The following is a 25,808-nucleotide window of genomic DNA, read 5'->3' on the forward strand; positions in this document are numbered from 1 at the left end:
CCGGCCAGCATCTGTCATTCAGGGTACCTGCTTGACCCTGGCAGGCATCTGAGTTTGCAACTTCTACTCCAGAGCGGTGCTTAACTTTAAAGTGCAGACGAATCACGTGCAGATGCTGTTTAAAATGCAGATTTTGATTCGACAGGTCTGGAATGGGGTCAAAAGTTGTGCATTTCTAACAAGCTCCCAGGTGATTCCCGTGTTACTGCTGGTCCATGGGCCACAGCTGGAAGAGTAACGGTCTGGACCAGCGATGGCCAATATCTGCAATGATGAATGTGTTCTATATCTGCACTGTTCAGTACAGTAGCTGCATGTGGCCACGGAGGCCTTGAAATGTGGCTGGTGTGATTAATTAAATTTTTATTTTTATTTCATTGTAATTCACCTAAATGTAAACAGTCAGATGTGGCTGGTAGCTACTGTATTGAACAATACAGGCTTAGAGAGTTCCCCACTAGATGAAGTACAGTGTCGATAATGGAAAAACTGCCCTAAGAATCAGGGGAACTACATTTTGAAAGTTGGACTACCAGGCCTCCTATTGTATTCTTGGCAGGCAGGGAAAAAATTTTCCTTCTAGTCTTTCCTTCCGACTAAATTGGTCTTGCTTTTGCCTGGTGGAAGGCTGGTAGTGGCTTCCCAGAGGCAGTGTCTGGCTACCTCCCTGCCCAACCAGGTTGGCCCAGGCACTCCCAAGGCCCCAGGAGACGGAACACGGATGACCCAAACCAACAGGTCTGATCAAGACCCCTCTCTATGCCTATTTCTACAGGGCCAATTGACTGAGTCTGAAGAGCACACCGTGGAAAAACACTCGCTAGTGCTCTTTTTAAGTGGAAAAGGAAAGGAATAGGGCTGGGGGGAAAGAGAGGAGAGTGAACAATTAGGAGAGAGGACAAGAATGACAGAAAAGAATTAGGGAGGGGAGATGAGTCTGGGGCTAAAGTATCAAGGAGACCAGAGTGAGGACAAAGATCAGGGAGAACGGGCACCAGGATGGATTAAGGAGGCAGATGCCAGGAGGAGGGGGTCAGAGGGAAAGAAATGAGGCAGGCAAAGGGTAAGGATCAAGGGCTTTTCCAAACTTTATCTGGATGGACAGCTATCTCAGATGGCCTGCAGGAACCCCCACTACTACCCCAGGGCAGGAAGCATTAAATACTTACCTCCTCGGTGGATGATCAGAAGATGACAGGGCGGGGCTTCTTTGGTGCATTTGTTGTGGCACTTTAACCTGAGAGAGAAAAAGAGAGAAGGATGGATAGATGTATGGATGTCAAGATGAACAAGTGGATGGATGGATGGGTGAGGGGATGGATGGATGAATGGATGGATGGATGGTTAAGTAGATGGATAGATGGGTAGGTGGGCAGATGAACAGATGGATGGATGGACGAATAGATGGATGTTTAAATGGATCAGTGGATGGATGGATAGATGGGTGGATAGATGGGTGGGTGAATATATGGCTGGGTAGATGGGTGGATGAGACACACCAATGGTTCAGAAAGCTCTGGGTGCTATGGATACCAAGACGTGGGGGTGAGATACGACAGCTACTGCAAAGGCATACCCTTGGAACCTAGGAAATTAACTCTGGAGAGAGTTTTCCTGCCATCCCACATTCACAGGTCAGTCCTGGGTAGTCCAAGAGTGGGAAGCAACTGTTTAACCAACAATGTCCACTTGGACTTCATGCTTTGAAAGACATTGTTATCTACCAGTCTATATTTGTCATCATCATTCAATCACCACCTACTTACCTGAAGACTCATTTGCCAGCCATTGTATCAAGCATTCTATAGATGCTAGGTCATTGGATCTTTAAAGCACTTTTATGAAATACGTTATTATTCTTCCCATCTTACAGATAGAAAAGCTGAGATTAACTAGACTTGTCCTGGCAGAAACCCTGGCTCAGTGGTGCCTGAGGCAGCCTCATTTTTCTCTTAAAGGCTCATTCTATAGGAGACAGCCAACCCAGACTTCTAATTAGGATGAGATTAGTAACAGGTATTAAGTTTTACTGGTATTATGTTTAAGAGTTTAGAAGCAAAATGTCTTCCTTTGAGACAAATCCACGATGTCACCTTGCTCTTCCCCATACCTTTGTCAGATTTCAAAGGGTACTATGACTTGGTTTTCTCTTTTTCTTTTCTAAGGCCCCCAGACTCAGACCCATCGGGAAGGTCTCAGATCCCCTGGAGATAACTAGTGTTGCATCAAAGCCCTGATGGAAAACCCTGCTGAGTGTGAAATTAGCCTTTGATTCATTCTACAAACAGGTCCTGGAGACACACACAACCGTCACGCAAATGAAGCCCCTATGTTTATGGGGACAGTTAATAAACACATAAATATTAGATCGTTGCCAGTGTGGGAAGATGGTGGGAAAATAAAGCAGGGAAATGAGATGGAAATTGACAGGATTGGGAGGGGAAAGGCTCCAGAGGCACAAAGGTTAGGGGGCAAAATCAAGCCTGATGTGTTCAAAGGTCAGAAGTTAAAGGCTGATGAAGCTGAAATGAAGAGAACCAGAGTGAAAGGAAGATTTGAGGAAGGGGAGGGCGGCAGAGCCCCAGTACGGAGAGTCTATTTGATCCCACAAACACCCGAAAGAAATTAGAGGCTTTAGACAACCGTGACTGGGTCAGATGAATACACCTGAACTGGGGAGACTGCTGATGACAAACGATAGATCAAGAGGTTTCTGTACTCTTCCCTGATTGAAATAGCTCAACTTCTGGAAACTTCCAGAAAGAGATTGTTCCTTTCTGCTACCCCTGACCTAGGAATCTTCTTGAGCAAACCCAGCTGGAAGGCTAATGGGCAGGTGTGAAGCACCCCATTCCCTGTCATGGGCAGCGCCATGAAGCGAGGGCAAGCAACTCAATGTTACCTTTGGACCGTGTCCAAATCAGGACGAGGCAGGCAAGACCCCTAGTGACCTCAGCCGTCTCCTGTCTCCTCCTGGCATCTTCCTTTCCGTCTTCTGCAGGAAGGGAGCAGCCCTCCTCCACCTCTGGCTGCAGGGTGGGAGATGGAACATGCATCCTTCCAGCCATGGCTTCAGAGGGCAGTGCCAGGGCCGGGAGCACGGCCCCTGCTCCTGCAGAAACCCCAAGAGATCATTCTCTGATGCCCAGACAGTTAAACCTTGCACAGAGGTTCTCATGTGAAAAACTAGAGCCCACACATTCAGGACTTGCTGATCCAGACAGTAGGATGAGCTTGGCACTGGAATCACCCAGACCCTGGAGGGGAGGGGGTACAGGGACTGAGGCCAGACATGCCTCATTTATGAAGAATCATTTTTACAGCAGGAAACATGCACGATTCCACCAAAATTAGATTTTTTTCCTTTTCATTGCCTAAGAAAGAAGAGCCACTAGCATGCAATTTATCGGTAGACCATCTACTTCAGAGTCAGATTCCCAAGGCATACCCTCTCCGGTTCTGACTCGGGAAGTGCTGGGAGTGCGGGTTTTCAGCAAATGCACGCCAGAGCTCAAGGACCACACAGAAGAGAGACACACTCTACTTCCCAGATAAGAGATGTCTGGATGCCTAAGTTTTCCAGAAGGCAGGGTCCTCCTTGCTCCATATCACCCCCCAAAATAAACAGATTAAAAAAGTAAAAGGAAATGGTATCAGGATAATATACTGAACAAATCTGAGTTCAAAGCCTGACACCACCACCTCCTGACTGTGACAAGCTGGGCAAGTCGCTGACCTGTTCTGAGCCTCAGTTTTCTCATCTGTAAAGTGGGGACAATCACAGCATCTGTCTCACAAAACAGTAGAGATGAATGATACAACAGAGGTAAGGTGCCTAGGATGAGCACTTGAAGTTGCAGGTACTCTTGTTTTTACTGTGGGAGTTGTGTTTATTGTTAGGTTACACAGTGTTCCACAAACTAACAATTTGTGGGACAATTCAGGGGTGCATTGTCAACCGACTGGACCCCAGGTGCCCATGACCGTCACCTGCTCTTCTAGGACTCGGGAGAGGCTGCCTTCCCTTCCTGTCCCTCTCTCACTTCTCAACACCACCCACCCCCCTGCCACTGGGGTGGCCTGGGCTCACCTCTCAAAGAAACTACTTGTCTCAGATCTTTGTCTCAGGGTCTGTAGAAAAAGGGGAGCCCAACTAAGTTACCATGATTATTAGAGGAGGTCTGGAACACTGACACGGTCTGCCCCAAAGCTCTCACATCAAAACCAAGCCTTCTGCTCCTTGTCCTTCATATGTCCCTTGAGCCCACTGTCCTTAAGGAATTGGGTCCTCCACGTGCTCCGTTCCACAAGGAGGAAAATGGAGAGGTGGGGAGGACACTGCTGACCGCTCTGGACAAATCTCCGTACCAGACATGGCCCTGAGGAGCCCTGCAAGTTAGGATGGTAGCTCTGATCAACTTAGGGCGCCAGGTAAAAGTCATATGTGCTTCGAGGTTAAAAGCCTGGGCTTCAGAATCCAGCTGACCTGAGCCTGGGTCATAGTTCTACCTTTTCCAAACCAAGGAGGCATCCACCTGCCTGGCTAAGTTCCAGGTTCCTCGTAGGCAGAACTGCCATGAGGATCCAATGAGAAAATGTCCGAGTGGTGCCCACCTGGACGGCAAATAGGTCAATGTCTCTGCGGGCAGGGCTAAGGCACACTTGAGGGCACACAGGAAATGTCACACGAGCCCCAGGCAGCCTGGACACTGGGAAAGGATTTATTTAAAACTTTCATGGAAAAGAGTTCATTTTTTTCAACTTCAAAGGCTAACAGGATAAGCTTCAGTTATCAAGAAAAGTTGCTTACGTGGGATATCTCATTCTCCAAAGGAGCTAGCTGCTGGCCGAATGAGACATCCTCTCTGTCTGAAAATTAAATATGTGAATTTATCTTGGGGGCAGGATTTGGGTCTTCCTCCTCCTTGCAGCAACTTTCCTACCCTGCTGTCAGTGCCTGGTTTGTGGCTGGTGCCTGAACAGACACTGGAGAGATGGAGGGAGAGAGGAGAAGAGAAAGAAACAGGAAGGAAGCTCAGCAGAAGGGAGTGCCCTCAGATTGCTCCTGGCGTGGGAACATGAATCGTCTCCATCAAATTTTCTGAAATTTTTTTTGATGTGGACTACTCTTTAAAGTCTTTATTGAACATGTTATAATATTGTTTCTGTTTTATGTTTCGGTTTTCTGGCTGTGAGGCATGTGGGATCTTAACTCTCTGACCAGGGATTGAACCTGTGGCCCCTGCATTGGAAGGTGAAATCTTAACCACTGGATCATCAGGGAAGTCCCAAGTCTCCATCAATTTTTAGAAAATTATTTCTATTTCTTACAAATTGCATCCCTTGCAGTTTGTGAAGCGCAAACACACCCCTTCTGCATTCCCTTCTTTCCGCCCTCCTTCCTCCCCAACGTGGGGATGGGAGATGGGGACCTGACCACAGGCAAACTGGACTTCTGTGGATCCTGCCCAGGAACTATATGAGGCAAACAGTTTTATGAGCAGCTCTGCCCTTTCCTTAATGGATGTGTCCTGGCCCCCAGCACCCCCTAAGAGCAGATACAAGCCTGGAGAATGGTGTGGGGCTGGGATCAGAAAGGCAGCCTTCCTGGATGAGGCACCATTATGATCCTTGCTGGTGAAGACTAACGTTCATTTCAAGTGGTTTGCCAGCGGAGTCGAACCAATTTATGAAAAGTTTGCTCCGGGCAGCCTAAATCCCTGCTCCTTTCTTTCATCCCACACCAGCTCACTTTGCATCTGCCTTTCCTTACAGAGTGCAAATGGGATGTTTTTAAATACCTGGTCCCCAACATCCAGTTGAAGAAATGTTAAGCAAACACCCAACTGGAGTCAGGCGCTCCTACATAACCCTGGGCAATTCTGAACAACAATCCTGTGAGCGATGGATACTGTTACACCCATTTTAAAGTCAAAAAGACCTAGGCTCAGGAAGCAGCCCAATCACATAGATGGTAAACAGCAGAATCAGGATAACCATTCATTCATGCTCACATAAAACAACATCATCTTCTCCCTCTGTGCCAGGTGCTGTGTGAGGCACTGTGAGTGTATAATAACATAGAGGGAGAATTCTTCTTTAACCACCTTTCTTAGAATCATCTAGCAAGGAGTTTACTATCTAGATGGGTATGGAAACCCATCTCTTGTCCTTTCAAACATGAATGCCATTTCACTCATTTCATTGCCTCAAAGTCAAGTCACCTCCTGGAAATGACCCCATTTGGATGGGAACCAGGATCCCAGAGCCTTGGGATCCATCCAGAGGCTCCTTTTGAGATCGATTCCACCATCTAGTATTTCCTGAGCACTTACTGTGCCAGGCATTGTGCTCACCCTGTTTGTATGAATGGTGAACAAAGCAGACACAGCCCTTCCCTTGAGCAAAGTCTGGTTAGAGGGACAGAGCGGTAAACAGACAAACACAACATCATATGTACATGGGATGATCTGAAAGGGCAGGATATGGCACTTTGGAACTGAGGGGAGTCAGGGAGGGCTTCCTGGAGGAAGTGATAACTGAGCTGAGCCCAGGGAGCTAGCAGAGGTGCACAAGAAAGACCTAGGCTGAAGCACTAGGGTGCAAAGAAGCAACAGTGAGTGGGCACGGGTGCTGCTGCAGGGTTGGTGGCATGGAGAAGCTGGAGCTCTGCGCAAAAGGAAGGACGTGGTGAGAGGGGAGGAAGGAGAGGTAAATAAGGATGGCACAGGTCTGCTCAGGAACCTGGATTTTATTCTGAGAACTGAGCAGAACCAAGGAGGGTATTAAACAGGGAGGCGGAGGGTGTTAAACAGGGAGGTGATGCCTGGATAAGCATTTTGGAAAGACCGTCCCCACCCCCGCCCCACCCTGGGAAGCAGATACTCACACTTACAGGGCAGCCAGTGCCCCTCTCGGGTTATCCCTCCTCACTCTCCTGCCTCTGCTTGCCTCCCCAACATCACTGCATTAGGTGCTTCTTAAGGCTTCTTGCAAAATCACTAAACCAAATCAGTACCCTCTTTGCAGTGGGCTTGTCTGTATGAATACCCCAACTGAGCAGTTTTGTCTAATTTTGGTTCCCCTGGGGTCTGTCATTTGAGCTGATACTTCTAGAAACATCTCCTTATGGTCTCGGTGAAGGACCTCAAAGAACACAACCCCCTTAACTCACTGCTGACCGCCCAGTGGGGTTGAGCTCTTTGGCCTTCAACTGAGTTAGAAAGAGAAAGGCAACAGCTGAAATAAACAAGGGAGATGGGGAGTATTAACACAGAAATCAGAATGAATGCTCCAGCAACATAACGGACGATAATCAGGAAAACCCCAGCACCGGTCTTTCCATAAGAGGTCTCCATAAGAAAGCTATAGAATTATTACCTGTTGGAGACTCCTCCCTCAACCCCACACCCCGCTTCCCCAAGAGAGGAGACTGTGACCACAGAGTCTTCTGGGTTCCCAGCACCTGGGTGGGGTGGGGGGGTTCATCACAGAGACCCATTCATCATCTTTCGATTCAAGAAGGGATGATGGGAGAAGGCAACAGGCAGGGGAGGAAAAGACTGATGGCTCTGGTCCAGCTTCAGGTTGAGATCAGAGTCTCATCTTCTGCTTGTCTGGTTCAAAGAGAAGCAGAGTAGGCCCTGGCAGCTGTGTGGCCGATTCTTTGCCCACATAAAGTGGTTAAGGCTCTGGGATCTTGAATCAGAGGGATCAGTGGGTTTGAGGAATGGATTCACCCACAGTGATACTTTTGGGCCAACGAGTTATTCCTGAAGGGCTATGTTTTCTTAGAAACGGGGATAATAAATATACCCTGCCTTCCCTGGTTGTTGTAAGAATTAAATGAGTTCATGCATGTAAAGTACTTAGCAGAATGTCTGGCACTCAGCAAGCCCTCGACACATGATACCATGACCATCACCATCATCCTTGTATCCAATCCCCACCCCAAGCTCCAGGAGAATTATAATGCACCCTCACATACAACTGTAATTGGACTGAACTATAATAGGTAACCGGAGAAGGCAATGGCACCCCACTCCAGTCCTCTTGCCTGCAAAATCCCATGGATGGCGGAGACTGGTGGGCTGCAGTCCATGGGGTCACGAAGAGTCGGACACGACTGAGCAACTTCGCTTTCACTTTTCACTTTCATGCATTGGAGACGGAAATGGCAACCCACTCCAGTATTCTTGCCTGGAGAATTCCAGGGATGGGGGAGCCTGATGGGCTGCTGCCTATGGGGTCGCACAGAGTTGGACACGACTGAAGCATAATAGGTAAGGGGCTTCCCAGGTGGTGTTACTGGTAAAGAACCTTCCTGCCAATAAAGGATACATAAGAGACTCAGGTTCATTACCTGGGTCAGGAAGATCCCCTGGAGGAGGGCATGGTAACCCACAGCAGTATTCTTGCCTGAAGAATCCCATGGACACAGTAGCCTGGTAGGCTAAGAGTTGGAGATGACTGAAGCAACTTAGCACATATAATAGGTAAAAACTCATATAAGGGACCAATAATTCTCATGATGATTATTGCAAAAACTGAAGTGTTTCTATTAATGGAAAAAAATAAGTTTAGGCTTCAAGCTGGTGATCTCTGAAATGCACGCTCATAATTATATCCTGCCAATATCCTGCCCGTTGTACAAATTCCTGAAGCTTCCAGGAACTTCGCAGCAGCTGCAATACCAGCTCATCATTTCCCCAGTTTTGCAAGAGCTGGGAAAATTAGAGCGCCCAGTGGCTCAAACCAACCATGGCTTACTTCCTGCTTTTATCTCCTTGTCACCTGTGGCTGAAGTCATTTTGCAAACACAGGAAAATTTTAGATAAAACATTGGACTTTGAGGCAAGGACACTGGAGAGGAGGACACGCAGGGCAAGGAGGGCACCAAAAAGCATGTGAAATCCAAGTGAAAAGATCCAATAACAGAGCAAAACCAGATAAAGAAGTGCCTGTAAAATGGCAAAGGGACTGCTTATGTGAAAAGAATTCAGTGCAAGCATGTCTAACCAGGCTACTGAGGGCAGGAGGAGGGGCAACTATGGAAAATGCATTAAAACACACTGGAATAAACTGGAAATAGTGCGCTGTTTCTAAACATCACTTTCTACCTTTCCAGGGAAGTGATTATGGCTCTCACGCCTACGGAAGCGGGCAGTGACCTTAATTGGAGCATGTAAAATGTTTCTACCGGCACAGACCTGCCTCCCCCAACCTGGGCCACCTGGGACCTGGGACTTTCAGTGCTTGACCCAGGGAAGTCCCAGGCAACCCGAGCAGTTTGATCATTCTATTGAATGCTTTAGTAATGGCACTCTAATGCTGGCACTTAAAAGCTGAATAATGGATATACAGCCCCACTGGTTGGGGATGAGGGATTTACGATATAAAACAGTGGTTCTCCCCCAAGGGCAATTTTGTGCCCCTTACACACCACAAGGGACATTTGGCAATATCTGGAGACGTTTTTGATTGTCATAGCTGAGGGTGGAGTAGGGGAAGGGTGGAGCCGGGGTGTGTGTGTGCAAGTAATGGTGTTAAACATCCTTCAATGCACAGGACAGCCTCCCTACCACAAAGAATCATCTGGCTCAAAATGTCAAGAGTACCAAGGTTGAGAAACCTTGGTACAAAGCCTTTAACTAGTCTCCCAGGAAACTGGCTGGTTCAGAAAATCCCCAAAGCAAAATGGGGAATAAGGGCTGCAGAAAAGTAGGAAATGGGTTAAGTTTTCCAGAACTTCAACATTGTTCAAATCCTCGGAGGTGATCTGGTGAGTCTGTTTCTTTTCATATTTCATATTAATAGAGAATCCACTTTTGTAATGAAACAACTGCTGAACATCTTAAAGAGCCTGATTTGAAAAAATCATCAAATCATTAATGTGACTAGAGCACTCACATGTCTCATCACATCAAATGAACATAGTAGCCTCACTTTATATCAGAGAGGTTTAGAAACTTTCCCAGAGTCACACAGCTTGGAAGCAGCAGAGCCAGGACCTGCTCTCTCTGGCTCCAGAGTCTGGATCGTGCTGTTGCTTTCCTGTCCTAAGTCGAGCTCCCTAGAAACAGATCCTGAGATGGGCAATCTGGCAAGTGATTTATGGAGGGAGTTCTACAGGATGTTCCTTAGCACAGCAGGATGGGGGAGAAGCTAAGCAAGGACATGGTTGCAGGTGACTCTAGTCTCAGCCTGACCCCACAGCGGGTCTCTGGGCTGTGAACTGTACCCTTGAGTATGTCTGCCTGCAGGCAAGGAAGCTGGCCTTTTGCACACCTGCACCAGTTACGCCCTGCCTGCCTGCCTCTGAGCCCCCTGGGGGAGAAGCTACAATCAGCCAAGGGCAAGGCCCCCAGGGAAGGTCTCAGGTTTGAACTGGTAGCACCGGCATCCCTAAACGAGGTCACTGGTACTGCGCTCAGCGGATAAAGTTAATCATCCTATCTTCAAAGCAGAGGAGCAAGTACTCTGTGGTCCTAGAGGAAAATGAGTCTTATACATCTGCAAAGTGTTCTGAGACCCGTACGGTTCCTGTCTCAGGCCCCAAGAGCAGGTGACTCGGAGCACAGCAGGACTCTCCACCACCACCCAGAGGCACGGCAATCCAGACAACACATTCTCTTCCCTGCACCGGGCCTCGTCCTAGCTGGCGAGCTGGTCCAGGGTGGTGGGAGCTCCAGAGCCCAAGACTGCTTTCCCAGAAGAGCAGCTGGCTGGATGGTAAGGGGTGCCTCCCCTCCACGGGCCTGGAGCCTCAGGAAGCAACAGCAGGAGTCCTAGGGCTGGTACCGTGGCTGCAAAGCAGAACCAGTCTCCTCTCTACCCTGGACTCTGCCTGCAAAATATGCTCAGACCAGGTTTGACTCCTGGGTTGGGAAGATCCCCTGGAGAAGGAAATGACAACCTACTTCAGTATTCTTGCCTGGAGAATCCCAAGGACAGAGGAGTATGGTGGGCTACAGTCCACAGGATCTCAACGAGTCAACTAACACTAAATTCCGAGCCAAGCCTTTGTCTGTGCTGTTTTCTCAGCCCAGGACACTCATGCTTATGTGCAAATAGGAATTATCTGGGAGGTCGACTAAAAATGCAGATTTCTAGGCCCTACACCAAGAGTCTGGGTCAGAGTCACCTTGGTTCAAACCGTTATTTTCTAGAACACAACCACTCAAAGCACCACTGCTGGTTTTCCCACAAGAAACCCAGAGAGATGTGGAGAGGTTTCCAGGGAACCTGACCTCAGCCCTGCAGAAGTGTCCTTCTCTGGAAGGACCCTGAGAAGGGGGAAGGGTGCAGATAAGACACGACTGAGCTAGGGAAATCCATCAGCATCTTAACTGCAAAAGCAAACTTCAGCCAGCTGAATCCATGGTTATCAGACAACACATGGTCTGCACTGACAGCCGACCACTTAGAACTAAACTCCACTCCGTGCTCGTGAACCTATTAGACGAAAACGCCTCATTTTAGATAACTGCAAATTGCTTTCTGAGCATAATTTCCTATTAGTTCATTAATCTCTCTATTCACAATGCTGACAAGGCAGCTGATGATAATTCCGGAGGAAGTGGGCAGCGAACCAAAGCAGGGGGGAAAGGGGTTAGACATTCAGAAGTACTCCGGCTTCCTGGGTGGAGGGGTACTCCCAAACTAATTTAATAACAGCATTAACTTTCATTTATTAAGTTCTTATAGTAGGCCAGGTACCAGGCTAAGCATTTTCCCTTATTTAGTCAGTTAAAAAAAAAAAGAAGATTTAGTAAAATAGATGTCATTTTTTTCTTCCTATGTAGCAAAAGGGCTTCCCAGGTGGTGCTAGTGGTAAAGAACACATCTTCCAGTGCAGGAAATGTAGGAGACCTGGGTTTGATCCCTGGGTTGGGACGATCCCCTGGAGAAGGAAATGGCAACCCACTCCAGTATTCTTGTCCATGGGGTCACAAAGAGTCGAACATGACTGAAGTGACTTAGCACGTATGTAGAAAGAAACTGAAGCTTAGAAGTGATTACACAGTTAGTGGTGAGTCAGGATTCAAAGAGAGGTGTGTGTGTGTCTGACCTACAGCCTGGGTTCCTAATCATAGTGTATCTTTTTTGACTCAGCACACAAATATTTACTGGATGAATTTACTGGAGAGACCAGGACGAGCAAGACTCATGTCTACAGAGTGAGGCCAAGGGATGTAACAGCAGAAGAGACTGAAAAGTAATCAGCAAAGACGGACCAACATTAAAAAAAAACAACTCATGTGCTAAAATACGGTTTGATCTTGGGAAACCAGTGCTTTCATATATAGAGAAATGGTTCTCAGACTGTGGTTCCAGCTCCAGCACTGGCAGCATCAGCATCACCTGAGAACTTGTCAGAGACTCGGATTCTGGAGACCCACCTCAGACTCGCTGAACTGGAGACTCTGGGGTAGGTTCAGGGAGCTGTGTTCTATTCAACCTTCCAGGGGATGCTGATTCACACTCCAGTTTGAGATCCATTATCTACAGAAGTAAAATCAGTTCTGCAAGGGGGTTTGGAGCTCCCGAGAGCAGTGCTTCTCAAAATTCATGTGCACAAGAGTCACTGGGACAATCTTAAAATGCAGATTTGGGTGCAGCAGGTCTGGGGTTGGGGCCTAAGAGTCTGAGTTTCTGAACAGCTTTCAGGTGCTGCTGCTGCTACAGGTTACAAGCCCAGGGACCACATTTGGAGTAGCATATGTCTAAGCCATGGAGTTTCTGGCAGTAACACCACCAGAATTGTCCTAGATTTTTTAGTTGCTCAGTTCAGTTCAGTCACTCAGTCGTGTCCGACTCTTTGCAACCCCATGAATCGCAGCATGCCAGGCCTCCCTGTCCATCACCATCTCCCAGAGTTCACTAAAACTCACATCCATCAGGTTGGTGATGCCATCCAGCCATCTCATCCTCTGTCGCACCCTTTTCCTCCTGCCCCCAATCCCTCCCAGCATCAGAGTCTTTTCCAATGAGTTAACTCTTCGCATGAGGTGGCCAAAGTACTGGAGTTTCAGCTTTAGTATCATTCCTTCCAAAGAACACCCAGGGCTGATCTCCTCTAGAATGGACTGATTGGATCTCCTTACAGTCCAAGGGACTCTCAAGAGTCTTCTCCAACACCACAGTTCAAAAGCATCAATTCTTCGGTGCTCAGCTTTCTTCACAGTCCAACTCTCACATCCATACATGACCACTGGAAAAACCGTAGCCTTGACTAGATGGACCTTTGATGGCAAAGTAATGTCTCTGCTTTTCAATATGCTATCTAAGTTGGTCATAACTTTCCTTCCAAGGAGTAAACGTCTTTTAATTCCATGGCTGCATTCACCATCTGCAGTGATTTTGGAGCCCAAAAGGTAAAGTCTGATACTGTTTCCACTGTTTCCCCATCTATTTGCCATGAAGTGATGGGACCAGATGCCATGATCTTCGTTTTCTGAATGTTGAGCTTTAAGCCAACTTTTCCACTCTCCTCTTTCACTTTCATCAAGAGGCTTTTTAGTTCCACTTCACTTTCTGCCATAAGGGTGGTGTCATCTGCATATCTCAGGTTATTGATATTTCTCCTGGCAATCTTGATTCCAGCTTGTGCTTCTTCCAGTCCAGCGTTTCTCATGATGTATTCTGCATAGAAGTTAAATAAGCAGAGTGACAATATACAGCCTTGACGTATTCCTTTTCCTATTTGGGACCAGTCTGTTGTTCCACGTCCAGTTCTAACTATTGCTTCCTGACCTGCATACAGGTTTCTTAAGAGTCAGGTGGTCTGGTGTTCCCATCTCTTTCAGAATTGTCCCCAGTTTATTGTGATCCACACAGTCAAAGGCTTTGGGATAGTCAATAAAGCAGAAATAGATGTTTTCCTGGAACTCTCTTGCTTTTTCCGGAACTCTCTTACTTTTTCCATAATCCAGCGGATGTTGGCAATTTGATCTCTGGTTCCTCTGCCTTTTCTAAGACTAGCTTGAACATCTGGAAGTTCATGGTTTACGTATTGCTGAAGCCTACTTTAATAGTGTGTGAGATGAGTGCAATTGCGCGGTAGTTTGAGCATTCTTGGGCATTACCTTTCTTTGGGATTGGAATGAAAACTGACCTTTTCCAGTCCTGTGGCCACTGCTGAGTTTTCCAAATGTGCTGGCATATTGAGTGCAGCACTTTCACAGCATCATCTTTCAGGATTTGAAATAGCTCCACTGGAATTCCATCACTTCCACTAGCTTTGTTCATAGTGATGCTTTCTAAGGCCCACTTGACTTCACATTCCAGGATGTCTGACTCTAGATGAGTGATCACACCATCGTGATTATCTTGGCCGTGAAGATCTTTTTTGTACAGTTCTTCTGTGTATTCTTGGCACCTCTTCTTAATATCTTCTGCTTCTGTTAGGTTAGTTGTGTCCAGCCCTTTGTGATCCCATGGACTGTAGCCCACCAGGCTCCTCTGTCCATGGAATTCTCCAGGCAAGAATACTGGAGTGGGTTGCCATGCCCTTCTCCAAGGGATCTTCCTCTCCAAGGGATCTTCCTCACCCAGGGATCAAACCTGGGTCTCCTGCATTGTAGGCAGGATTCTTTACTGTCTGAGGTACCAGGTAAGCCCTGTTCTGGGTTTTCTTTTTTTAAAAAGGCAGGGAAGGGGTGGCGGGTGGGGGTGGAGAATCACTACCTTCGGGACAGATTCAAACCCAAGCCTCTGGATATTGCTTTAGGGTAATAGGAAATGACCTGCATCACACACCACTTTTCCCCCCAAGGTTCCCAGTCAGGCTTAAGACCTTCCCTGAGCACTCCAATTAAAACTGCAGCCCCTTCCCTGGCCCTTCCTGCCTCCCTGCTCTGCTTTGTTCTTCTTAGCACTTCAGCATCATCTGAACAGATGACCTATTTCACTACTTCATTTACTGTCTGGCCTCCCTGTCTCCACCCCCACTAGCATGTAAACTGTGAGGGCAGGGATTCTGTCTGTTTCATTGACTGTTGTTTCCCCTGTTCCGGGAACAGTTTCTGGCACACAGTACATGCTCAGTAAACGTCAGTCAAGTAAATGAGCAAATAGTTCTGCCCATTTTTAAAATCAGCTCTGATGGCTAAGAATCTTCCCCGCAATGCAGGAAACACAGGTTTGATCCCTGGGTGGGGAAGATCCTCTGAAGAAGGAAATGGCAACCCACTCCAGTATTCTTGCCTGGTGAATTCCATGGACAGAGAAGTCTAGCGAGCTACAGTCCATGGGGTCACAAAGAGGCAGACACGACCGAGCAACTAACAGTAAAACAGTTCCTGGCACACAGTACATGCTCAATAAACACTGGTAGAGTATGTGAACAAACAGTTCTGCCCATTTTTCTAACCAGCTCCCTCCCCATTCTCAGCGTTGCCCTCTGGGATTTCACTGGCTACTGCTTGTACGCCCGAACTTCAGCTTCACCCAAGTTCATTTCTTTATAGGTGTGTCTTCCCCTAACCTCTTTGACAATGGGGTCTGTTTCCCTTTTCTGTCCTTCATCCAAATCTTTTCAACTAAAATTTTGCCCACCTTTTAAATCACATAAACAGCCATCCATCTTCCTCACTATTAATTAATGCAAAAAACTGCAGAATTTCATTGATGGAAGAGTAAAATCAAACTTCAACAGATGATATCAGTCATGCAAGCTCCTAATGGCAACCCACTCCAGTACTCTTGCCTGAAAAATCCCATGGACAGGGGAGCCTGGTGGGCTACAGTCCACGGTGTTGCAGAAGAGTCAGACATGACTCAGCAACTAAACAGCAACAGCAACAATTACACACCAGAGAGAGCACTAAAGTCTGCTGACATCAGGCGAGTACAGCATCAAAGTTCCTGAGGCATCCTGAAGGTCTGCGGCTGCTACAGATTCTGCTTTCACCTTTTGGGTGGTTGTTCTAAAGTAAAAGAAAGTGAAAGTGAAGTCGCTTAATCGTGTCCGACTCTTTTCGACCCCATGGACTGTAGCCTACCAGGCTCCTCTGTCTATAGGGATTCTCCAGGCAAGAATGCTGGAGTGGGTTGCCATTTCCTTCTCCAGGAGATCTTCTCGACCTAGGGACTGGACCCGGGCTCCTGCACTGTAAGCAGACGCTTTACTGCCTGAGCCACCAGGGAAGTCCCAAGGGCTGAGCAAATTGGTTAGATCAAGTGTTCCTTCCAACCAGGGCTTGGTTTGAATCCTGTCTCTTACAATTCCAGGAGGCATTTCTGTAAAAGGTAAGGGTGGGGAGGAATGTTTGATAAAATGTTTGTCATCTGGGGCGAGGACCTTTCACAGACTCCCTCCAACAGCCCCGTGGCGGGGGTGGGGGTGGGGAAGGGGTACTAACCGCCCACTTTGCAGGTGAGGAAACAGCCCGCGATGAGAGTCCCTTCCCAAGGTCACACGGGGAGTTCGGCAGTGCAGCTGGTACTCCAGCTCGGTTCTGCCTGCTTTAGAGCCTCTGGCAGGCACCCACCTCTCTCTCTCAGGTCCCCATCCCTCCCCCAACCTTCCACAGGGTCTGAGCCTCTGCTCATTACTTCCAGAACAGAGAGAGCATGAGAGAAGGCTACCTCAGACTTCTGCCTCTAGCGCTGAAAATTAAAACGGCTTAGGAAGCGTTCAGCCTCGCGGACTCCTGGCTGCGTCCCTTTCACCTAATTACCTGACTTCAAAGCCGCCGCTCGGCAGGTGTGAGGATGTGAAAGCTGCCATCTCCCCCTCAGAACGTGGTGTGACTACACACAGATGAGACGGACCCCGAAGCGTCTGGTGCACCGGGGAAAGCAGACCGAAGTTCCACCTGGACCCAAGGCCTGGCTTCGTGCATCTCTGGGTCAGAAAGAGCAGAGGCCGCCATCCTGGGGACTCACCTGGGACCAAGGTGGGGACGTGGGCCTCCAGACACTAACACCTGGTAGCTACTGCCCCCACCCTGTCCCCGCGTGCCATGGAGTTTAACGTCCCTTAGAGGCTGGAACTAATTAATCCTCCCCACGACTCCAGGAGGGAATGGGGCTCAGCCTTGCCTTATCACTGAGACATCCAGGCTGCAGGGAGAGTAAGAACTCCTTCACGGGGCAGCGAGGTGGGGAGGCCTGATGCAACTTGAATCAGTTCCCAACCTGGGCTGGACAAGAAAGAGGGAGGCTGGAGGAGAAAGAAAGAGTCCTACTTTTCAACTTAGTGGCCCCTATAAAGCGATCAGATGCATACTCATTTGTAACCCTTGATACAGTTGAACTTTAATATTTTACAGACCAGAGCAGGTATTTAGTACAAGCATACAGGAGGGAAGAAGAAGACCAAACAGAAAGGCGTTTGTGACCTTTGACAGAAAGCCTGGCACCGGGCTATGTCCTTTGGTGTTGATTTACTCAACGCTCACTGCCACATCAGGCAGGTGTGATGATCATTTCTTTGGTGCAGATGAAAATCCTAGCAACAGAAATGTGAGGCAACTCACCCACGGTCACTGAGCTAAACAGTGGCAGGACCAGGACGTAAAAACCTATCTCAGTCTGACTCCAAGGCCTATGCTGGGCGTCACGGTCCCTCTTGCATCCCATTGCCAGATGCAACCTGGGGTGGGTACGTGGAAGCGGGCGGAGGTGGGGGCTTGTGTGGTCTGGTCTTCTTGCCAGAACTCGAGACCAGCATGATGCCACAGAAAGAACAAGAGTCTGGGGGTTCAAGTCTTGACTGCCACTTCTTAGTTGTGTGACCTCAGGCTTATCCTAGCTTTAACTCAGCTTTCACATTTGTAAAATGGGAAGAATCAGAACCACTCCTACTCGGAGAGACACCATGAGGAGAAAAAAATTGAGGGCAAAAGTCCTTTACAAAGTTGAACTCAGGGATTGGCAAACCATGGCTGAGGGGCCAAAACCAGCCATGGCCTGTCTTTGTACAAAGAGCTTTATTGGAATAGATAAATCTGTTGTGCTTATTTGTTTATATATTGTCTATGGCTGCTTTTGAACAACACAGCAGAGCTAAGGGACCCTGTGGGCCGCAAGGCCTAAAATATTTACTCTCTGGTCAACCAGAGAAACAGTTTGCCAACCCCTGATTTCAGAGCCTGTGGAAATGCAGGTTCTTGCTGTACTCTGCAGACAGCGCTCTGCGTTTCCAGCATAGACCATCAGCTCCAGTTCTTACTCACAAGCACTCTCCTGACCCTTTCCCCAAGTGCAGGTGTTCTTTTAGGGCATATTTCCAAAAAACAGAGGAAGCAGCTCTCCTGAGAGCCAAGGAACGAACCCCCCTAAGCCATTTCAGAGCCCAAGCTGGCTCCGGCCTGACACCAGGCACTATGAAAAGGCGCTTGTGGGAACAGCCACTTACTTGCAGTTTTTACACTTGAGGCCAAAAAGCATTCCTTTCCCACAGACTGTGCACGTCTGAGACATCCAGTACTTGGTGGAAAACCTGTGAGGAAGAGACAGAAGTGTTCAAGGCCAAGGTGATGGTGACTGACCCAGCTCTAGAAGGATGACCACTGGAAGGAAAAGCAATGCACCTTTGATTCCAGCCCCACTTCTTCCAAACTAGGTGACTTAATCAAACTGCTTAAACCACTGGAGCTCTGGTCTTTTCATCTGGAAAGTGGGCATGATAACACTACTGACCTCATAAGTTGTTTGGAGGATTAGACAAGGTCATGCATGTCAAGGGCTTCACACAGGGAATGATAGACAGAAAGCGGTCACTGCATGGGGTTGTGACTATATTATTAGCCAAACATTCAAAACAGTCATTCAGTCATTCAACAAACATGCCTGGAGGCCTACTATGTGCCAATTTCAGTTCCGGGACAGATGGATGGGGCTGTGACCATCCTCAGAGAACCACAAAGCAAGGTGCAGTTTCCCTGCGAGTCTGTTCCTTATCACTGAGCTGAGCCTTCCCCATCATTGCTATTTACATCCCTTGGTTAGGGAGCTTCAAGAGGGAATCTCCCTCAAAAAGTGGAGACCCCCAAACTTTAGTAGCAGAGAAGAGGCCTCTAAAGGGAAAGCCTTTTCGGACCATCAGCTCACCTTCCTCCCTAGCCACAACCACTTGCTGCAAACAGAAGGCAGTTTGGAGGTTTCTGATATACAGCTAAGAACTAGCGGGCACAGAGGTGCATTAACTTCCGGGGTTCCCTGCTGTTGCCAGGGTGCTTTCTTCACACAGAGCAGCAGCAGCAGGGCTGGGCCCAAGAAAAGTACTGAAGGTTGCCAGGTCAGAGTTAATTTTCATTTTCAATTTTTGTCACCTCCAGCAGGAGTTGTATCTAATCTCCACTGCCTCACAGTGTCAAAATGAAAATTGGAAGTGATTATGTAACTTTGGTGCTTGAAAATTTTGAGGGCAAGCCTGCATTCCTCTGCTGTACCATCTTGCCTGATTTGGGTCAGTCACTCTCCAACAGAATGAGCTGCAGCCCGAAGCCTCCATGTACAAGCAAATGGCAATATTGTGAACACAGACTCTTGTGGCCAAGAACACTCCCTTTCCAGTTCTGGACTGGGGGCTGGCTAAGTCCCATTCTGTAGGGCCAGTGAGTTTGGCAGGATCTATTTTTGCAGGATTTGGCAGCTCTGGGGAATGGCAAAGGGGCTCATGTTCCACCCACTAGCCAGCAGTGTGGGAATCAAGAGTATGCGTGGCAGATGGGAATTCCTTCTTTTCCAGCCCTCTCTCATCCTTCAGACCAGCAATCCCTCTTCCTAAGATGTGACTGAAGTGACTCTGAGGACAGGGGATGGTGCGATTTTAATTTCATTTTTTCACAAAGGCTAGCATGAGTCCAAGTCTCTCTGTCCTGGCATGGAGCCGGGGAGAAACACAGGGTGAGACTGGAGAGTAACAGGGAATCCTAAGTGCTAGCTCCTCTAAGAAGATGTTCCTGATGCCCCAAACCACCAGACAATTTTCCTCCTCTTGGCATCAGCATTTGAATCCGAGGTACCACCAGGTCTAACGTCAGGATGCTAGAGTCGGGTGTCTTGGTTCAGCCACGGTGAGGGCAGTTGGGGTGGAGCCAAGTCAGGGCATGAAGCTGAGCTTGGGGTGTGGCCAGTCAGGGGCGGAGCTGACGTCAGGGAGCAGAATGTAAGAAAACAGAAACAGGCCCTTCTTGTTGACATCTTTCTCTCTGCATCTCACTGCCTGTCTACTGATGTGTCTATCGTGTATTTCTCAAGGCTTCCTTCACCGTTTTCTCATTTGAGTCTTAGCAACTATCCTGTCAACACATTTCTTTCAAAAACTGTTGATGGGATGACATTCTCAGAGAGTGTGCCCACTCCTGCCTCACCCCAGGATACCCTTAGGTGTCTGCCCCTGGTATTGCCCACCTCTTATAGCCCCGATCCCCTCTGTACTGTCATGGTCTGTTAAATGTCTATCCCTCCACTAGACCGTGAGCTCCCCAAGGCTGAAAGCCTTCTGTGGTGCTCAGCGTTGCAGCCCTGGTTCAGATATTCTCTATAAATACTAGAGAAAAAAAAAACATGAATGAGTGAACTCTGCTGGTCACAGAGGCCTCAGTGCACAGAAAACTCTCAGCAGCGGTGTCAAAAGAACACAAAGTTCCGGGGTTAGTTAGCTTGCTGATTCATCACTTAATTATTTAGGGCCTCAGTCTCCCTATCTGACAAATGGATGTGACCACACTTGCGCTACTTACCCCCGCTGAGTTTGTGAACAGATTGTGAAGTAACACAATGAAAAGTAAAAAGTTAACTTCGTGTAACGGGTGACTTAGTGGACAGAAATCTCCCTCCAGAAAAGGGCAACTGCACTCCTGGAGAGGCTGAACCCAGCATCCAACAGAGCTGGAGCTCTGGACTGACAGAAAGTGAGCACCTCTGCAATCCTGTCTTCTGGGTACAAAGACTCAAAATTAGGACAAGCATTTGTCTCAATACTGAGTGGTTATTACATGCTAGGCCCTTCGCTTAGCACTTCCATACATTACCTCACTTAATCTTCACGACCACCCTATGAGTAGGTAGAATTATCTGATGAGAAAATTGAGCCTCAGTGAGGTTAAGTAACCTCTTCAAGGGTGCAAAGCTTTACTAGCTGGGAATGGAATATAGGTCAGTCTGACTCCAAAGCCCTGGCTTTTAACCACTAGGTGTTAACTTTGTAAGAGCCAGGTGAAAAAGAAGCAGGCATTTCAGTGCCCTGCCACATCAAGGTTCAACCTGGCAGAGGAGAGAAGGGAAGAGCAGGGCGATCCAGGAACTGGGGCAGAACACTCTGCCGAGCCTTTCCCCACCCCAGGGCCAGAGCCCCCAGCCCTCACATGCTGGGAGAGAGCCACCCATGCACTCAGGAATCCAGCCTACCTGTGCTTGATGGAGTTGCCGAGGTCTCTGCGAGGGATCTGTGGGGACCAGCGCGGCACTGACAGTGTGTCTGCAGGGAGACAAGACACCAGAAGGTCCCGTTACACAGAGAACTGGAAGTGAGGGTGGGCTCTCACCAAGCCCTGGAAGGAAGACGCAGGCTTGCTGGCCTCAGGAAGGGCACTGGCCGCCATCACTTGCTAAACCAAAGGGAAGTGGAAAACTGGTTTAGCTTCTGTTATCTTGACTCAAGCAAGGTCCCCGGAATAAGGCTTCCAGTCAGTGCCTGGAAAGAACGCAGCCAAGGGAGAATAAGACTGAGCCTGGCTCCCATCAGTAAGCACTTACTGTGAGCAAGGTGTGTGCCACGTGACTCACATGCCTGAGTTCATGACATCCTCAAAACAAAGTTAGAGACTGTCAGCATCCCATCCTTACAGATGAGGAAGCTGAGGCCTGGAGAGGGGAAGTCATGTGCTCAAGGGCCTCACACCTTGTAGACGGCACACCAGCTGAGTCTGGGCTCACCTAGAACACACGCCCGTGCTTGCAAGGCTCTGACTCGGCAGATTCCGAATGCTGGTCATACAGCTACCTCTCTCCTAGTTTTCGTATGCCCTTGTACAACTTAATTAAGTTGACTTATTTGTTTGTTTAAACACATTTCTTCTCAAAGTAAACTCTATATGGAAAACCAATAGCACTTTCTGTATAAGTAACTGTTTAGAATATGTCTAACCATGCACCACCTTAAACTCACACTAGAAGAAATGATGGATGGATGAGTGGGTGTATGGATGGACAGATGAATTGGCAGAGGGATTGGCAGGTGGGCTGATAGATGGATAGATGAGTGTTTGGATAGATAGGTGGATAAATGGTTGGCTGGGTGGGCAGACGGACAGGTGAGTCAGCAGATGGACAGATGGGAAGGTGGGTAAATGGATTGGTAGGTGGATGGATGGATAGATGGATGTTTGGATAGCTAGGTGGATGAATGGTTGGATAGGTGGGAAGATGGACAGATGAGCTGCAATGTGGACAGATGGGTAGGTGGATCAATGAATTGGTAGGTGAGTGGATGGAAGGACGGATGATGGACTGTTAGGTGAGTGGATGGATGGAAGGAAGGAAGGAAGGATGGATGGATGGATGGATGGATGGATGGATGGATGGACTGGTAGGTGAGTGGATGGAAGGACAGAAGGATGGACAGCTAGATGGATGGATAATCTGATGGATAAATGGGAATGAGGAGGAAGCAATAAATCACGTGGACTTTAGCCTGGGCGCCTATTCTCACCAGGTCTTTTCTTTCACGCCTTGGGCTACATCCCAGTGGCCCACACCACCACTCCACCACTGAGTTCCAGGACTCCTTCCACAGCCTCTGAGCACCAGCCTCCACCTTCACTCCAGTGCCTGGTTGCCTGCATCACCCTCCTCACAGACCTCACAGGCCCCAGGGAAGTGTGAAACAACAGCAGAAATGAACTGGTGCTTTCTGTGAAGCCTCCACCAGTTAGGGGAGAGAAGAAGGAAGTGGCTGACCCACACGCCAGCTCTCATTTCTCAGGCCAGATGGATGGAGCTGGTGCCCCGTCCTCAGAGCTGCAAATGCACGCCTCATTTTTCACAGCAATTGTTATGGAGTGGCGTGCTCATTGGGGAGCTGGGCATGTCTGAACCCATCAGGGAGCGTTTAACCCCAACCCATTCACGCCTCCCTTTTGTCTAATGACACTGTCGACAGCCATCTGAAAGCTGTTTCCAGAAACCCCAATTCCGCCCTTGTAAAGCTGGGACCATTTCTGGGAGAGCAAATGATTTTGTAAGTCCCAAAGGGCAGAGAAAACCCAGAAGAGAGACAGGATGATATATCAGTCAGAATCATAGCCAGTGGAATCTCTTCCAGGCTAACTAAAAACTAAATGTGATCAAGTCCAAGCCCATTTTATAACTTGTTTCGACTTGTGGGAGAAACAAACAAAAAACAAGAAAGAAAAATAATTTTAAAGGAAAGAGAGCAGGGGACTGAAGTCAGATTTCGGAGGAAGAATGCGACCTGCTAACTCCTTACAATGCTTTCTCCAGGCCAGGAGTAGGTGGAGGCGGAATGACCGTGCTGGAATGGAAACTAGTACACTAGCTCAGATACACAGCCTCCTCATGGGGAATCCACAAAATTATCAGTAGCAGCACCAAAGAGGTTTCATCTCATGGGACGTTAGTAGTGGCTGTCTAGAAAGGTGTATTCAGAAGGATTCTGAGGCTCAAGAGGAAAGAGCATTGGGATTGATTAGCAATGTCTGCCATTTTGTCATTGTTTAGTCACTAAGCTGTGTCCCACTCTTTGCGACCCCGTGGACTGTATAGCCACCAGGCTCCTCTGTCCATGGGATTCCCCAGGCAAGAATACTGGAGGGGGTTGCCATTCGCTTCTGCATGTCTGCCTTGGGTGGAGAACAAGGCAATACCAAAAAGTCTGCACGTTTCTGCCGCTCCTGCAAGGACAAGGACCACATCTTCATCTCGGCATCACTGTCTCACAGCACAGCATCTTGGACAAAGCAAGCATGTAATACATGTTTGCTGAATCTGAGACTAGTATCACAGAAAGAGTGAATAGACTGGGTACTCCATATGTGGTAGGCACTATTCTGTGCAGCTTATACCCAGAAGCTATGCCTCTGTGCAGTCGGTGTTCTCATTATTCCCACAGCACAAAGGAAGAGACAGGAGCTCAGAAAGCTGCAGTGACTTGCTGAAGGTCACACAGCCGGGCCCTGGTAGATCCTCAAGGAATAACTCTGCAAGTGTTTATGAGCCTTCCAAAAGCCCCAGTCAGGGAGGTTTTGCCCCGACGGAACATTTGGCATTGTTTGGAGATATTGCCAAATGGGGTGGAGGAGGTGGAGGTGGTGGTGGGCTACTGGCATCGAACTAGGTAGAGACCAGGGATGCTGCTCAACACCCTATAATACACCAGACAGACCCCTGCATCAAAGAACTAGCCAGACCCAAATGGCAATGGTGCCAAGGTTGAGAAACCCTTATCAAGATGTTTTTCACTTCTCTGACCGTCTCCCCACCCCCGTCCCTCCCCTCAACATCTCGAGATGGTACTTGTGAAGCTCAACCAGGCAGAGAACAAATCCTCTTTTATTATAAGCACATCCCACCGTTGGACTCGTATCCTAGTTATTCTGTTATTCTCAATTACAGCACCTTCTTAGAAAAGTAGATGTAATTAAGTTTAGTAGTTTGGTTTCATTTCTCAATATCTGGTTGAAGGGGTGAATTCCGTCAATTACAGTCAGTGTCTGCGACATCATTAGTCTCAAGCAATAATAGCCTCCACACAGCTTCATCCGTGGGTGTGCAGATCTGAACTCTGAGATCTTCTCTTTACTTTCTTCATTTGGATTTCATTAAACTTGCCAATGCAAGCCTTAAAGCAAAGGAAAACTGTTTAAAAGGAAAATCTATGAAAATTCAGGCCTTATCATAACAGAGAAGGCAAACAGCATTTAGAGCAATTAAACTGATACAGAAACTTCTGTCTAACAATCAAAGTGCCTATTAAGATGTCTCCATAGCTGAACAAAAGCTTCTTTTCTACTCTCATTTTCTGATAACAAGTCAGGCAGACACGGAGGCAGAATTGTGACCATTCATGGTGCCTTCCGTTCCAGAGGCAGGATAACAGGAAAACACACTTCTTCCCAGATATTTTCATTCATGGGGCATGGAAAGGGAGACGGTTGGAGGGAAGGAGGGTTCCTCTTCCCTCCTTTAGGTCCCACTGTTGATGCCCTCTTGGAAGTGCCTCTGTAGAGAAGGGGAGAAACCAGGAGGCTTGGTCTTTGACACCTTGGCAGCCAGACAGACAAACAGGACCCATGATAGAAGGAACCAATATTAATAAAATCATCACAGTAGGTAGAATTTTAAAATTAAAAACTCAGGCTCTGACCTGGTGAATTTGAACTCAGGCTAATGGAGGAGTCAGGCATGGAGAGCACGCTTGAAAACATTTATCACAGAGACAACACGTGAAGATGGGTGATGAGAGACTTCTCTGGAGGTCCAAGGGTTAAGACTCCACGCTTCCACTGCAGGGGGCATGGGTTTGATTCCTGGTCAGGGAACTAAGATCCCAAATGCCACGCAGTGAGGCCAAATAAATAAATAAATACATTAAAAAAAAAAGATTAACAGTTGGAATGACTCAAAAATTTTTTTAAATGGCTGATTATAAAGCAAAAGAAAGGGAGGAAAAAGAAGAGGAGGAGAGAAATAAGAATAATGGTAAGAATTTTTTTAAATGAGAAATAAGAAAAACAATAAATATGCTTTGCACTGTTACCATGCACCAAGCACTATTGCCAAATAAGCCCTTCACATATGTGATCTCATTTTATCCACACACTGCATGTATGAGC

The 25,808-nt window shown here is 47.8% G+C and overlaps 1 protein-coding gene across 1 annotated transcript in view; it reads right to left on the bottom strand.

Annotated features, from left to right (window-relative positions):
- Positions 1-25,808, bottom strand: part of KSR2 (kinase suppressor of ras 2) — a 446,835-nt gene that overhangs the window by 86,900 nt on the left and 334,127 nt on the right. The window contains exons 6-9 of the mRNA XM_018061222.1: positions 21,364-21,433; positions 18,365-18,448; positions 1,170-1,237; positions 779-791 (exon numbers count right to left, since the gene is read on the bottom strand). Coding sequence (XP_017916711.1) covers positions 779-791; positions 1,170-1,237; positions 18,365-18,448; positions 21,364-21,433 — 235 coding nt within the window. The remainder of the gene's footprint in view (positions 1-778; positions 792-1,169; positions 1,238-18,364; positions 18,449-21,363; positions 21,434-25,808) is intronic.

Source organism: Capra hircus, chromosome 17 (assembly GCF_001704415.2).
Source record: "Capra hircus breed San Clemente chromosome 17, ASM170441v1, whole genome shotgun sequence".
Lineage (NCBI taxonomy): Eukaryota > Metazoa > Chordata > Mammalia > Artiodactyla > Bovidae > Capra > Capra hircus.